General features: G+C 35.5%; 1 protein-coding gene across 7 annotated transcripts in view; it reads left to right on the forward strand.

Annotated features, from left to right (window-relative positions):
- The window catches only part of LRRC7 (leucine rich repeat containing 7), a 501,952-nt gene that overhangs the window by 186,246 nt on the left and 301,034 nt on the right, over window positions 1-14,672 (forward strand). For all 7 annotated transcript variants that reach the window (XM_067726544.1, XM_067726541.1, XM_067726540.1 and 4 more), the window contains one exon: window positions 4,917-5,119. In XM_067726544.1, the coding sequence (XP_067582645.1) occupies window positions 4,917-5,119 (203 nt within the window). The remainder of the gene's footprint in view (window positions 1-4,916; window positions 5,120-14,672) is intronic.

Genomic DNA, 14,672 nt, shown 5'->3' on the forward strand with positions numbered 1-14,672 from the left:
GGTTGTGCCCTGCCTCCTTCCCTCCTGTTTCATAGCTATGCCTCAGGCTGAAGACCAGAATATTCTTTGGCTTGCTGCCAATCGTCCTGCAGTGATACCTATTATGCATACAAAGCTTCCAATTAGTTCTTTAGAGAGTCACTCTTCAATATTGAAGGACAGCCAGGGATCACCAGATATTTGTGGAAGACCCCTATCATGAAAAATAAAGATGAAACGAAACAAACAGAAAATGGAACTCAGAAAAAAATGCAAGGAGCAGGGGGAAAAGGCAAAAAAAAGTCTATAGCTAATATCTTCTTAGAGAAATGAAATGATATAGCGCCCTGAAATACAATCATGATACTGCTAAAAAGGAACATGCATTTAGGAAGCAACAACTAATTTTTGGACAATAAAAATATGTTATCTAATAAAAGATAATACAGGAGATGTATTTAGAAGATGAAGTTGAGAAAATCTTCCAGAAAATAAAATAAAAAAACAAAGACATGGAAATTACAAGAGAAAAAATAATTAAATTACCAGACATTTCCTACATTCAACTAATCAGGATTACAGGAAAAGAAAATAGAAACAATGAAGAGGAGGAGGAAATCATCAATTAAATAATAACAGAAAATTTAACACAATTTAACAATAAATGCTTCCAACGTGAAAGGGCCCATTTAGTACCCAGTACAATGGATAAAAACACATCAAAGTACATTGTCATGAAATTTCAAAAGACTAAGAATAAAAGTTCTAAAATATTTTGGGAGAGGGGAAGGTGGGCGTAAAACAGGATTTTGAATAGTAATAGAGCTGGATTTCCTGACAGCAACCTTAAAAGCTAGAAAATAATACTTTAAAAATGCCTTCTAATTTATAAAGAAAATTATTTCTGACCTAGAAGTATATATCCAGCCAAACTTTCAATTGTTTGTGGGTGAAATGAAATCATGTTTGTATATGCAGAGGTCTCAAAAATGTTCCTACTGTAGATTCTTTCTCAGTAAGTTACTGGATGTTATATTTCACCATTGGATGTTATAGTCCAATAAGTCTAGAAAGAAAAGACATGGGGTTCAGGAAGTAGGAATAAAACGGAAGGAAATATAAAATTCACAGAATGACAGTGAAGAGAAATTCCAGGATCTCACACACACACACACACACACACACACACACACACACACACACACATATCAGGTCTAGAAAAGTAAAGTGACCACTCCAGACTGAAGCAGGAAGATATAGTGCTCCTAAAAGATTATTCCAGGGGGAAATAAGACAGATTACACGTTTTTCACTATATCAAGAGAAGAGGAGATAGGAAATTGAATTAATGAAAGACACATAGGGCTTCCCTGGTGGCGCAGTGGTTGAGAGTCTGCCTGCGAATGCAGGGGACACAGGTTCGAGCCCTGCTCTGGGAAGATCCCACATGCCGCGGAGAAACTAGGCCTGTGAGCCACAGCTACTGAGCCTGCGCGTCTGGAGCTTGTGCTCTGCAAGAGAGCCCGCGACAGTGAGAGGCCCACGCACCGTGATGAAGAGTGGCCCCCACTCGCCGCAACTAGAGAAAGCCCTCGCACAGAAACGAAGACCCAACACAGTCAAAATAGATAAATAAATAAATAAATAAAATTAAAAAAAAAAAAAAAGACACATAGACAAACCAAACAAAGAAAAAAAAAGCAATTTTTAAAGAATAAGATGCAGAAGAAATAAAATGTGACTGAATTACAGTGATATTTATAGCTATAATAAAATAAGTACTATTAATTTAAAACAAAATTGCTATATATATTTTGGTTGGTTAGAAGTTTATTGAAACTTTGTTAGAAGAAATGTAAACTACCTAGATATCTGCAAGGGAAAAATTAATGGAGTAGCACTATAATCAAGTTACTTAGAAATTTAAGATGGAAAAAAAGTTGAAAGCTATAATGTGTAGGGAGCATAAATCAGGAATGGAAGGAGTTCCAATTGAGAGATAGTCCATGAATCAGATACCAAAGTCATCAATGGGTTCTAGAGGTGGTAATGAATGATATGAAAAAGAGTAGAAAGATGTTACTACCAGGTAATGAGACCATCAGAGGAGCAGGACATTTTTTAGGATGAGAGAAGATTAATAATTTTTAGAGAGCAAGGGAGGATATCAATTCTACTTTCCAACCTTGAAGTGTGTTTAAGGTATGAGAAAATCAGCATGCTCCACTTTTAAAGGCTATAAGTGAACCATGTTTTAGTTGAGACTATGAAGGGGAGGAAGACTTCAGTGGAGAGGATCAATGAAGTTATTGATCATGACATAAGGCACAATTTCAGAGTTTAGTGGGATTGAAGGAAAGAGAAGTTGGGTCAGGGGGAAAGCTCAGCACATTGTAAGAATGAGACAAGGGACCAAAAAGAGGACCAGAAGAGCCTACATTTTTGATCAACAAAAGGGAAAGCAGTCCTAAGTGAATTAAATTGCAAAAGTCTTAGCGGACAGTGGATTCTCTGGCCAAATGGTTCAGGTCCAGGCCTGGATATTCTCTTTTTTCTCTTCATAATAAAAAATTTGCAATTGCAGCAACAGATGGGTATCAAGAAATAGCTACAAGGTTCAGCATAAAAGGGTGAGTGCAAGGAACTGGGCAAAAACAAAATATGAACAATTGATTCCTCACCTGTGAGTCATAGAGACAGACAGGATACACACCTTGAGCCAGCTTGACGGCATCACAGCTGGGTAATCAATGTGGCTACTAGTGATAAATTAAAAACCTGGGAATTTTTCAAGACTTCTCCCTCTCTCCACAGCACCCCTTCCACCTCTCATCTAATCCATTACCCACACTTTGGATTCTGCTTCTTAAATACCTTTCCAGTCTATCACTTCTCCCCATCCTCACTGCCACTATCATAGCCTGAGCCATCATCACTTACCTTTACAACTGCAATAACCTCAACAAATATGAACTAGGTACCTAATATATGTCATATATTTACTAGATGCATTTACTGGCTGCTTGATATGTGCTAGATCCCATGTAGAGATCAACCTACAATCAGGGCTTTCAAGGAAAGTCGAGTAAAATAAAAGTTACAAAACCTTGTGATTCAAGCTCCCATAAATGAGAAGTGTAGGAGTTCAAGAGATAGAAAGTAATGGAGAGGAAAGACCATCTTTTTTAATGTTTTTAGTTAAACCTTCTAAAGATTACCATGTTCTTATAACCTTCTATAAGAGCTGACTCATGAACCTGTCCCAAAATATAATTTTATTAATTTCATAAGTAAAAGGAGGAATAAAAATGGCTTTGGGCTGCACTTTCAACATCTCTCAAGCATATTGTATTCATTTGCCTCCAAATTTGATTTAATCTAAGCCATTTCAAAACAAAATGCTATATTATTTTTGTGAACTATCACTACTTTCTGTTTCGGCAATAAGTTTATGCTGATAAGTAAAAACAAATCAATGAATAAAATGCGAGTTTCAAATTGATGCTCATTCAGTACTATTTCTGCAGATGGCAAACTGTGTACTGTTATTGTGAATTCAAAGATGAATAAGACAAGATCCTCTCCTTCAAGAACTCACCCAGTACACAAGGAAATAGTACACATAATTAGGAAGCAATGTGATTAGTGCCCTGGGAGCTCAGAGGAAGACACTATTCATTTATCCTGGAAGACATTCACAGAGATAGTGACATTTTAGTTAGAATGAGAAATTTTTCAAGCAAATTATCAGTATCTGTTGGTGGTTGGGGAGAGAGTCCCAAATGTATCCATCTATTCATTCATGAACTGATTTGTTCATTTTACATTTGTTATTGAATATCTACTATATGTCAAGAACCAATACAAATGTAAAAATGAACAAAACACAGTTACTACCCTCAATAGCCTTGCAGTCTAAGGAAAGAATGACATGAAAAACAGTAACTTTAATAAAGTGTTATAGATGCCATGATATCAATTTTGTGCAAGATTTCATGGCATTTGGTCATTTTAACCTAGAGAAAGACATGCCAGGATGTCAGAAATTTCTGCCATGATTGTTCTCTCCCATTAAAATAAAAGGATTCATAGGGACAGATTCTTATTCTGAAGTGAATAACTGTAGCTCCAATAGGAGCTTTGTTCAGTTCATCTCTATCCCCAGTACCTAGTTCAATGCTTGGAGCATATTAGTTATAATAAATTATTATTATTATTTTTTTTTTTTTTGCTGTACGTGGGCCTCTCACTGTTGTGGCCTCTCCCATTGTGGAGCACAGGCTCAGGACGCGCAGGCTCAGCAGCCATGGCTCATGGGCCCAGCCGCCCCACAGCATGTGGGATCTTCCTGGACCGGGACATGAACCCGTGTCCCCTGCATCAGCAGGCAGACTCTCAACCACTACGCCACCAGGGAAGCCCAATAAATAATTATTGATTAATGGAATAAATTTGAGTCAAAAAGAGGATATCATAAACCTTATGGGTAAAACTTGACTATTTTGCAGAAATGAGAGAAATGTGTTTTTCTCCAACAAATTCTGGAGGTTTATGTTCTGCACTGCAATTTGTATAAAATTTTAAAAAAAACATATAGTTCTATGTTTCAAGTGTGAATGTAAGCATTGTGCTAAGTCAGGATTGTATTCTGGCCCAGTTCTGCCATTCCAAAACTGTGTGATTATGGGATTCTGACCCTTTCTGAATCCATTTCTTTATTTGTTAAATGGGAATAAGAACATGTCTTTACATAGCTTGGAGAGCTATTTAAGGATTAAATGATCTATTGCATGTGCATGTCTTATGTAAACTTCTTTAAGGCATTATATAATTATAAAATATACAACATAAGTAAATTTCTAAGCTTTAAATATTATAAGAATGCCTTCCAAAGGCAGGTAGTTAAGCAGTTGGTTTTTTTTTCTGTTTTTCTCTAGTGCAGTGCCTGGAGATGACCACCAAGCGGAAAATCATCGGCCGTCTGGTGCCGTGCCGATGTTTCCGAGGTGAAGAAGAAATCATCTCAGTTTTAGATTACTCCCACTGCAGCCTTCAGCAGGTGCCAAAGGAGGTCTTTAACTTTGAACGGACATTAGAGGAACTTTACCTAGATGCCAATCAAATTGAAGAGCTACCAAAGGTAAGTTTTGAAAACCTAAAATATATACTTCAAATGAGTATTTCATAACTCCAGAGACTTGGCATAATGATAATGCTAACTACAGCCTTCTATCTAGGTAATTGACAAATCATTCAAATTAATATAACTTTTCCCAATATTCTCATTACCTTTTAATGTGACTCCATTTGCAACTTCATGTAATATGCCAATAACCAATTAAACTCCATTGAAATCATAATTTTATGTAATATGCCTTTTTATTTTAACTGAAGATGATCTCCAAGAAAATAACAGGTTGGTAGGTTGAGCTCAATAGCTTATGTTTAGAAAAGAAAGGGAAAATATGGTACTCTTTATTCCAGAACTGAAAATTTGTATGTTGTATGTTAAGGTGACATTGTTTTAAAACCTTGAATTATATGTTACAAGTCTAAGAAATGCTTTTACATACACACACACACACACACACACACACGAAGAGTCAAGTATACTATTATGAAAAACATGCTGTTATTTCTAGAATTTGAAATTTTTGGTTATTACAAACATCACTGAATTTATATGGCATACAACTTATACATATAGTGTAGCTAAAATTTTTTAACTAATGTCAAACTTTACACACACATACATATGCACTGCCATTATGATCTTGTGCTATGCAAAGAAAATGTCTCCTATGACCAGAAAACACTGGAGAGATTAGTTACAGCAGACTAAGGCCACACAGCAGAAGGTTCAAAATCTAAATCATTGGATCCTATTGTTCACCTAAATAAGTGACTCAGGTTAAGTAGCTGGAATGGCATTCACCCGTGAAGAACTTAATGGCTAAGAGGGGGAAAATGTCATGCAATACATTTCCATTGCTTGCGCTAAAAAAAATGCATGTTAAATATCCAAGAACCAGAAAAAAAAATCTCCCATCAAAAAAACTAAGTTAATATCAAAAGCAGAGTAAAATGCTCTGATCAAAAGGATTTTTGAATGATTGTTTTCATTTAGGATAATGGATTACAGTGTTTATATAACACTTCAGAGACAGGAACTATTTAATGTGTACTTCAAAACCAATATCCTTCATTTTTGACCACCTGTGTGTATGGTGTCATCTTGAATCTTTGCCCAGGAGGGCTGAACCAGACCTAAAAGATTTTGGCCATATGGATTAACATCCAGATTGCACATAAGTGGAGGCTGGACTGAAATGGGCTGTGTCTTCCACCAGGCTATGAATTACTTGAGGGTAGAGGGAAAGATCTTATTCATCTTAGATGAATCTTTCATTCTTCATCTTTGACTCCCTGTACAGGAGGATACATGGTGACCTTCACATAATGGATACTCAATCTATGTGTTGTTACTGCTAGATGAAACAATGCAGAGAACTTCATGTACTATAGGACTTGATTAGTAAGACTACATAAAGTTAAGCAATTCATAAATGTGGCATTTAGCTCTAAATTAAGAAATTAAGCACAAAGTTTTGTTTTTTTTAGATCAGGTCAATCTAGAATTGCCAGATGAAATAAAGGACATCCAGTAGAGTGTAACTTTTAAACTAAAACACAGGCCATTTTTCAGTATAATTCTATCCCAAATATTGCTTTGGGTATACTTATACTAAAACACAAAACAGTTTGTTATTTCTTTGAAATTAAAATTTAACTGGGCATTTTATATTTTTATTTATTAAATCTGGCAGCCCTAGGGCAATCCAGCCATTTAAAATCTTTTTCTAGATGCATGCAACAGAGTCTGTAAGACAAATAGTAAAAATATGGTTAATTAATCAAGTACATACTCATTTAATATCTACTCTGCTACACAGTATTTGAAGCTTTAGGGGGGTTATAATAGAAATAAATCTCAACCCTTGCTCTCAAGGATCTGACAACCTAATCACAGAGAAAACTGAAGCGTTAGATGTGAATACACAATAAAGTATAATCAGGGCCAAAGAACCAAATCCTGTGGGAGAGCTTGTGTATAGAGAAGAGTTCCACTCTTGGAGGGGTTGGGGAAGGGCCTGACCAAAAAGTACAGATGCAAAAACTAAGATGGAATATATGTAGAGGGAGAGGAGAGGAGCAGCAAAGCTGTGAAGAGTCTGCAGCTGCAGGTGCAAGTGGGCAAGTGCTGACATATGTAGGTAGAGTAGGGAGAACAGAGGGAACCCAGATTATGAAAGGTCTTGAGAGTTACACAGCATTGTTTGACTTGATGCATCAGGCAGAAAATGCCATTGGAGAGTTTTACATATCAAGTCAGTCACTAGGGGCTTAATGAAGAGAGCTTGGATTAACAATAAATAAAAATAATACAAGTGAACCAAGGATTTGATAACACTTTTGCAATGTATTAGAATTCAGGAGAAATAGTTGTCTTTTGTTATTGGTATGATTTATGTATTTCAAAGACCTTTCACATAATCTCTCAAGGTTTCTTTGACTCCCAAAGTTCAATATTATTAGTTTCCTAAAACAACCCTGTAAGTTCCTTTTTTCTAAAGTATCTGATATTGAGATATGATCTAAATTATCTGACTTGAGATTTGATTACAATAATACATGGATATATTTGTGCATTATTAGAAAAATAGGTAAATTAAGAAACAAAAGGACTGACATATCAATTAGGGCTCATTATGTGTGTTTCAAGTAATACAAAAACCAATCCAAACTGATTTAAACAAGAAATAGGCTTGATTGGCTCACAGAAGTGGAAAATGCATCTCAGAACAAGCTCCAGACTTGGTATGTTTCTATTTGCTTTGTGTGGGATCAGCTTTATTCTGAGGCTGGCTTTCCCTCATGGGGCAGAATGACTAGAACTGTTCTAGTGTGCACGTCCACAGCATCCCAAATTAGAAATTTTTGGCCTCTGAAAACTTTTTCTTTTTCTGAGAAGGACGAGAAGTGTCTCCCCCAGAATTCTTCAGTTAACTTGTCCTTAGGTCTCATTGACCTTAATTGTGTCACATGTTCATTGTTGATCCAGTCCATTTGCTATGGGATCCACTATGTCAAGAAAAATGAAATTACTCTAATTGGGTTAAACAATGATGGGCCACCTCTGTAGAGTTGTGCTTACTGGCAGCAACACAAGGAAATGAGGTGGAAGAACTGTTGGAGAGATTACCACAATGTACACTACAAACAAAATGCTATAAAATCGCTGTTTTGTGAGGAAAAGTTCCTCTTAATCAAAGTTTGTAAGGACTTGTAGGCAAAGTATTGAGCCCTTAGGGGATTTAAACCTTTCACAGTTAGATTAAATGAAGTATTTTTTGTCTGCCATCTTATTTTACTGTTTTCTTGGTATTATTTTGACATTATTACCATTGTGATTTGAGATTTATTGAGTAATGAGATAACTATTTGTATTCTTAATATTACATTACGGCAAGAATTACCTTTTATACATTTTAAAAATTATTTTCATTCAGATATTTTATACTGAGAATGTTCTAGCTGGCCAAGAGTCTGTACTGTACATTCTTATAAAGCAGGTAGGGAACAGAGTCAAGGTTAATGGCATTAGGAAAAGAATGTCAAGAGTGTGTCAGAAAAGATGCAAAAAATAGATATGAAAGAACAGGTAGTGTTTTGATTAGGAATAGTTCAATCTGTGTTGCTTAATTTTTTGTAGTGAAAGGTAAAAATACAAAATAACATGCCTTTCACACAGTGATAGAAACCCACACAGCTTATAATTTAGTACTGCTTTGCTTGTTATTTGGAACTGGAAACTTAAAATTATAGACAGAGTAAGAGACGATCACATATGTATATTATATATGAAGTAATAGAGTGGGAAGACAAATGTGAAAAAAAAGAGCAATAAAGAGAAAACTTACAGAGAAACTTCTTGAAACTGAAGAGGAACTTTAAAAAAGATTAAAGAAATAATTTTGGTAAAGTCAATATGTGACCAAAATTGAAAGACACAGAGTGGATTTGGTAGAAGAGGTTAATTTATCCATGTATAAAAGAGGACGGGACTAAATCTGCAGTACTGTACTTACAAAGTTTTCCCCATATAAACTACCCAGAAGTATTCTAGAGATTAAGAATTTAGGATTTGGACTCAGACAAACCTGGGATTAGATCCTAGCACTGCTAATTGGTTGGGAAGGTATTTTATTTTCTGAAAGCCTCAGTTTCTTCAGAAACTGGGAGAAACTGTTTAGCTGGGAAAATAATATCATCAACTCCTGGGATTATACAGATAGATAGATAGATACATACATACATACATACATACATAGGTAGATACATAGGAGGGTAGGGTACTTGGTGTGATAATGTTTGTGGAGTACCTGCAATAGAAAAAAATCAATAATTGGTATTTATCATTCTCCTCCCATAGATAAAGGAAAATTTCCATGTTAATTACCCTGGGTACAATAGTAAGATTTTGTAACATTTCAAGATAGTTCTGGGTATTGACTCTCTCAAAAAATGTTGTGGCATGATGTCATTTCTAACTGAAATCTCCAAAGACATCTTCTAGAAAAACAATCCTCTGCGCATATTTGGTGATAGGTTATTGACCCAAATAGCTACACCTGCACATTTGTGAGGGCTAATACCACCACTTCCCCAGAGAATTTCCTTGATTCACAGAATCACGTTATGTCATTTTTGAGTAAATGCAACTTTGGAAGTTATTTTATTTAAGCCCTCAATTATTATAATAAGCAAATCAAGGCCAGAAAAGTTAATTAACTTATCTTAGGCCACATGGGATATTAAATTCCTATCCAAAACTAAAACCAAAGACTATGTGTTAGTTAGGATAGAAGAGATTATGCTACGGTAACAAGTCAAAATGTATCTCTAAAGTTTGGCTTTGTGCCCCATGAGTGTTGCCAGGGACCACTGCTTTCCAAGAACCTATAGCTAGTAACTAGTCCAACTGTGCCCCCAGTGCAGAAATGTCTACCTCTTATTTCTATTATAGTAGTCATCCAACCTCTTCATGAACCTTTCTATTATGGAAGAAGTCACTCAATTAAGAAGTAGACCATTGTATTATTGGAAAGTTCTGATTGTTAGAAAGTTCTGCAGTATATTAATGGTGTAGATCCATTCACCTATCTATCCATCTAAAACTTGGCTGGGCACTCAGAGTGCTACTAAGATTATTAAGACCTGCCTTCCCTGGATGAGGAATTATGCTTCTGGCATTACTGCCTTGATCCTTAAAATATTTTAAAGGAATTCATAGAGTCCCTTAGAGTTCTGTTTTGCCTTAGAGTTCTGTTTTCCAAGACAAGTTTCCAAGTTCCTTAGACCGCTCTTCCAGGACATGCTTCCCAGATGCTTCATCATCTTAACAATATTACGTCTAGTGTAGAATATTGTCAGTGAGCTAAGAGATGCTAGAAAAAACAAGCACCTCCATATCGGCAGTTGCTTCTTCTGGGAAGAAAACAGACATTGAGAAGCCAGGTGCCAGGCAAGGGCTACCGAAAAACACTTGCATGGTGCTCACGATTCTGTGTTGACCACTCATGCAGGGCTGTATAACTAAGACATTGATCATCCACTATAAAACAGAGAAAACTTTATCAAAGAGGGATATTTTAGACTGGTGAAAATTTTGTCATGGCTTGGATCCAGTCATTGGCCATGAAATGGAAGAAATCCCCACGGACTTTTAAGAAAATAAATAAGCAACAAAAATGTACCTGAATAATTTGCCAGCATCCAGCAGGTAAAATAGAGCTCCAAGTTAATGACCAATGAACGGGTTCTGACAACTATGTTGGAGTTGTTTGTACCGAGCCTATACATAAAAGCCAAGCAAGCTCTCCACTCAGAGATTTGGTGCCCACTATTTCCTCTGCTAGTGCTCTTCCACATGGCCTGCTGCTTCATTTCCTTCAGGTCTTTGCTCAAGTATCACCTTCCTAGAGAAGCTTTACCCATTATCTTACACAAAATAACAATGCCCACCACTGTCACTCACTTCCCCAACAAAACTTTAGGCTCAATTATATCTCTAGAAGATTTCGAGTACAATTCAATAGTGTTAACCAGTAGTAAGATACTGCGAAATAAGTTTTCATTGTTATAAAACATCGGCATAACTCCCTCTGAAACAGTGTGTATTATTTTGCAGAGTAAGACCTCTGACAGTGGCCAGAGGTAGGGAAGGACAGGAAATGTGGGCACATATCTGCAGAGAACAGAGAAAATCAAACTCTCTCATTTAATTTGTTTTTTTTCCTTTTCTTAACTTTTGATGCTGATTCTTGGGGTTGAAGTGAGGTGAGATAATTTTTGTGGCTCCTCCATAATCCACTACTTAATATAGTACACTCTGCATTTTTTCTTACTCCCAAACTCTAAGTACTTTATCCATATAAAATAGAGCTTCGACATAATATTTTCCCAAGTTAAGAAATGTGCTCTTTGACTCTAGAAGCAGTCAAAGGAGGGATGTCAAAGAATATACTTTTACATGATGGTAGTAGAGGGTGAAAAAAGCCCTCTAAAATTCCTTTCACAATTAACATTTTGTGATTCACTCATCTGAGATTCATTTTAAATAGATAAAAATGATGAACAATATAAGGAAGTATTCTGACAAACAGAGTAGTGACTGTAGTTACTGGTTATTATCACAGAAGTACTACAGTAAATGTAAATTCTGAAGAGAGAAGACCTAGGTTTAACACAAGTTCTGAAATGAGCTCATCATGTGACTTTAGACATCTTACTTAACCCCTTTGAACCTTAGTTTCCTCTTCTGCATTAGATGCTAACAAATTTATTTCTGCCCATCTCCTAGGATCGCCATGAGCACCAAATAATATAAAGTACATGAAAGCCCTATAAAAACGGCAAAGTGATATATAACTCTTGAGCTAAGAGAAATAGTTTATTTTGATAAGAAAGGGCATATGTTTAATGAAGTTGATTGGCTTCTTTAACATAAATTTAGACAAATACAGTACTACAATAACAAGAAAATGTTAATTGGTCAACAAATGGCTATGATTTACTATTTAATATGGATTTACAGTTGTGTCAGTTTTTTATTTTATTTTATTTTATTTTTTATTATAGGCCATAAAAAGGTATGGTAAAGATGAACATTTATTCAAAATATATCTCAGGCTCAAAATCAATAGGAGCCTGAAGACCTTTACATGAAAAAAAAGGGTAGAAACCAAGAGAGCTCTGAGTTGCTGCACAGAATTCACAGCACAATGACAGTACGGACCACACACTGCTGCTCTTGTGAGGAGTGTACCTCCAAACACCCCCATGTAACCATGACATTTATTCAAGATTCAAATTCCAGATGCCTCCCAAAATATTATTATACAATTAAGGATGCTCTTAAAAAGAAGGTTGATGTTCTAATGGAAAAAGGGAAATGGATTCCAGATAAGCCAAAAAAAAACAAAGTGTCCTCCAGTATTCTACACATCATATATCTGCAATTTTATTGATTCTTTCTTCTTTTAATTCACTGATGTCTGATACTTAGAATTCGGGAGCCTGAAGCCGTGTTTTTCTTACACCTTTAAATAAAATTGTTTGAAATCAAGGGCACTTGCTTATTTTGTGAGAAGTCTAATGACATCAAAGGAGCCAGAGAAGAAATGTTTTAGGGGGACAAATTCTGAGTTGCTTGTTCGTAATTATGATTTGTTTATCAAAGCTTGAATGATCATTGATTATTTTTTTCTTCTACTCAAGAGGAATCTTTCAAAGTAAAAGAAACTACTTGAATCACTATAGTTGCTGATTAAACAATTGTCATGTGTAAAAAATATGAAAAGATTTGCTCTAGATTAAACATGGGCTAAATTTTCAAATGCAGAATATAAAAGCTGCCACTTCTTTAATAAAGTTGCCTCATTTTTAAAAACAAATTTCACATTAACAGGTAATTCCTTAAGTGTTTGTCTTGTAGAAACATAGAATTGTCTATAACCATGAAATGTTACGTAAGTAGCTCCACATATAGCTATGGAGGGCTCTCTGAAGATCCAATAAAGGTGAAAAGAATGGCCTTTTCCAACTCTCTTACTCCCTCAAAGGTGTTCAGTGTGCATAGTGTGAATTTACTTTGTCCTCCAGCACCAAAGGTATAGAATTCATCTGAATATGATAAAAACCATGTCCAAAATAAAATTGTCACGTGAGTGATGCATAAATAATAAAAATCTAACTGTTTAATCTCTTGCCTGGAACGTCTTTATCCAAATCTGTTCTTTTATTGCAATCATTTTGGCATTCAAATGTGTAGGTTTGTTTTTTTTTTTCAATAAATAATGTAGATGGACTCTCTAGGGGTCCAAAGGAAAGTAAGATGTAGGACAAATTTATAAAAAACATTGTTTATATGTGGAAAACTTTAGATATTTTTTTCTTACTCAGATTTCTATTTTTGTTTACAATGTTTTATTGTTTCAAAAGTTGATAGTACCAACAACTCTTTATTATGTGTGTCAGTGAGAAACTGGGACTTCTGTAGTAGCCCAGTCAGTTTTTGAACTGGTTTATCTTCCAACTAAAGACTTACTCATCCCATCATTTATTGCTAACCTTTACCCAAATATCAAATCTCACTGAAATTTCAATGAGAATGAAACTCATTTGCTGATTTTTACTGCCAGTTTTTTGGAAATTATATAGAAAACAAATTTTAGGTAAAATATATCCATTGATTTGTTCATTCATTCAGCAAACCTTTCCTGAGTATCAAATATGTGTAGACAACTCTTCTAGAGCTGGAGATACATTATTGAGCAAGACCAACAACTTCCTGTTCTCACAAAAGTTACATTCCTGCAAAAAAGGAATGAAAATAATATTTAAGAGAAAATGTTAGATAATGGCAAGTATCATGATGAAATTAAAGCAAGGAAATTGCTGAGAGACTGCTTTAGGTTGAGAGGACAGTAGATGCCTCTCTAAGGAGTGACCCTTTATGTTGTGCTTTGGATGACAGGGGGAGTCAACCATGCAGATCTGAGAAAGAGCATTCCAGGCAGAGGAAATACTCTAGGGTAGGAATATATGAGGCATGTTCAAAGAACAGAAAGAAGATGGATGTGTAATGAGTGAGGAGAAAGCTGTATAAGGTGCAGTAGGAGATGTAGATAAACAGTGGAGCTAAATCCTGTAAGTTCAAGCAAGCGAGGAAAGGGCTTAAGATTTTATCCAAAGTGAGATAGGGGGCCACTGAAGAATTTTTTTAATGGTGATCTTAAATAACATATATATATATTTTTAAATGCCACTTTGGATGCAATGTGGGAATACATTGTGGTAAGTTAAGAGTGGAAGCAAGGAGATTAGAGGCTACAGTAGTTATATGGGTGAGAAGTTGGTAGTTTCAACTAGATTGGTGGTAGTGAAGAAAATAGAAGCATGCTCTGTAGGTAAAGTTAATAGGATTTGCTATTAGAATGGATTTGGGAGATAGGAGATTAAAGCCTGAAAAGGGATTTAGAAAGAGTTTCCATTGATAAATTAGGAAAGCAAGGAGATAAAGAGTTGCTATGGATATTGGAGGAACCCATGTGCTGTTGTCATGGAAGCTA

The sequence above is a fragment of the Pseudorca crassidens genome, chromosome 2 (genome assembly GCF_039906515.1).
Source record: "Pseudorca crassidens isolate mPseCra1 chromosome 2, mPseCra1.hap1, whole genome shotgun sequence".
Taxonomy (NCBI): Eukaryota; Metazoa; Chordata; class Mammalia; order Artiodactyla; family Delphinidae; genus Pseudorca; species Pseudorca crassidens.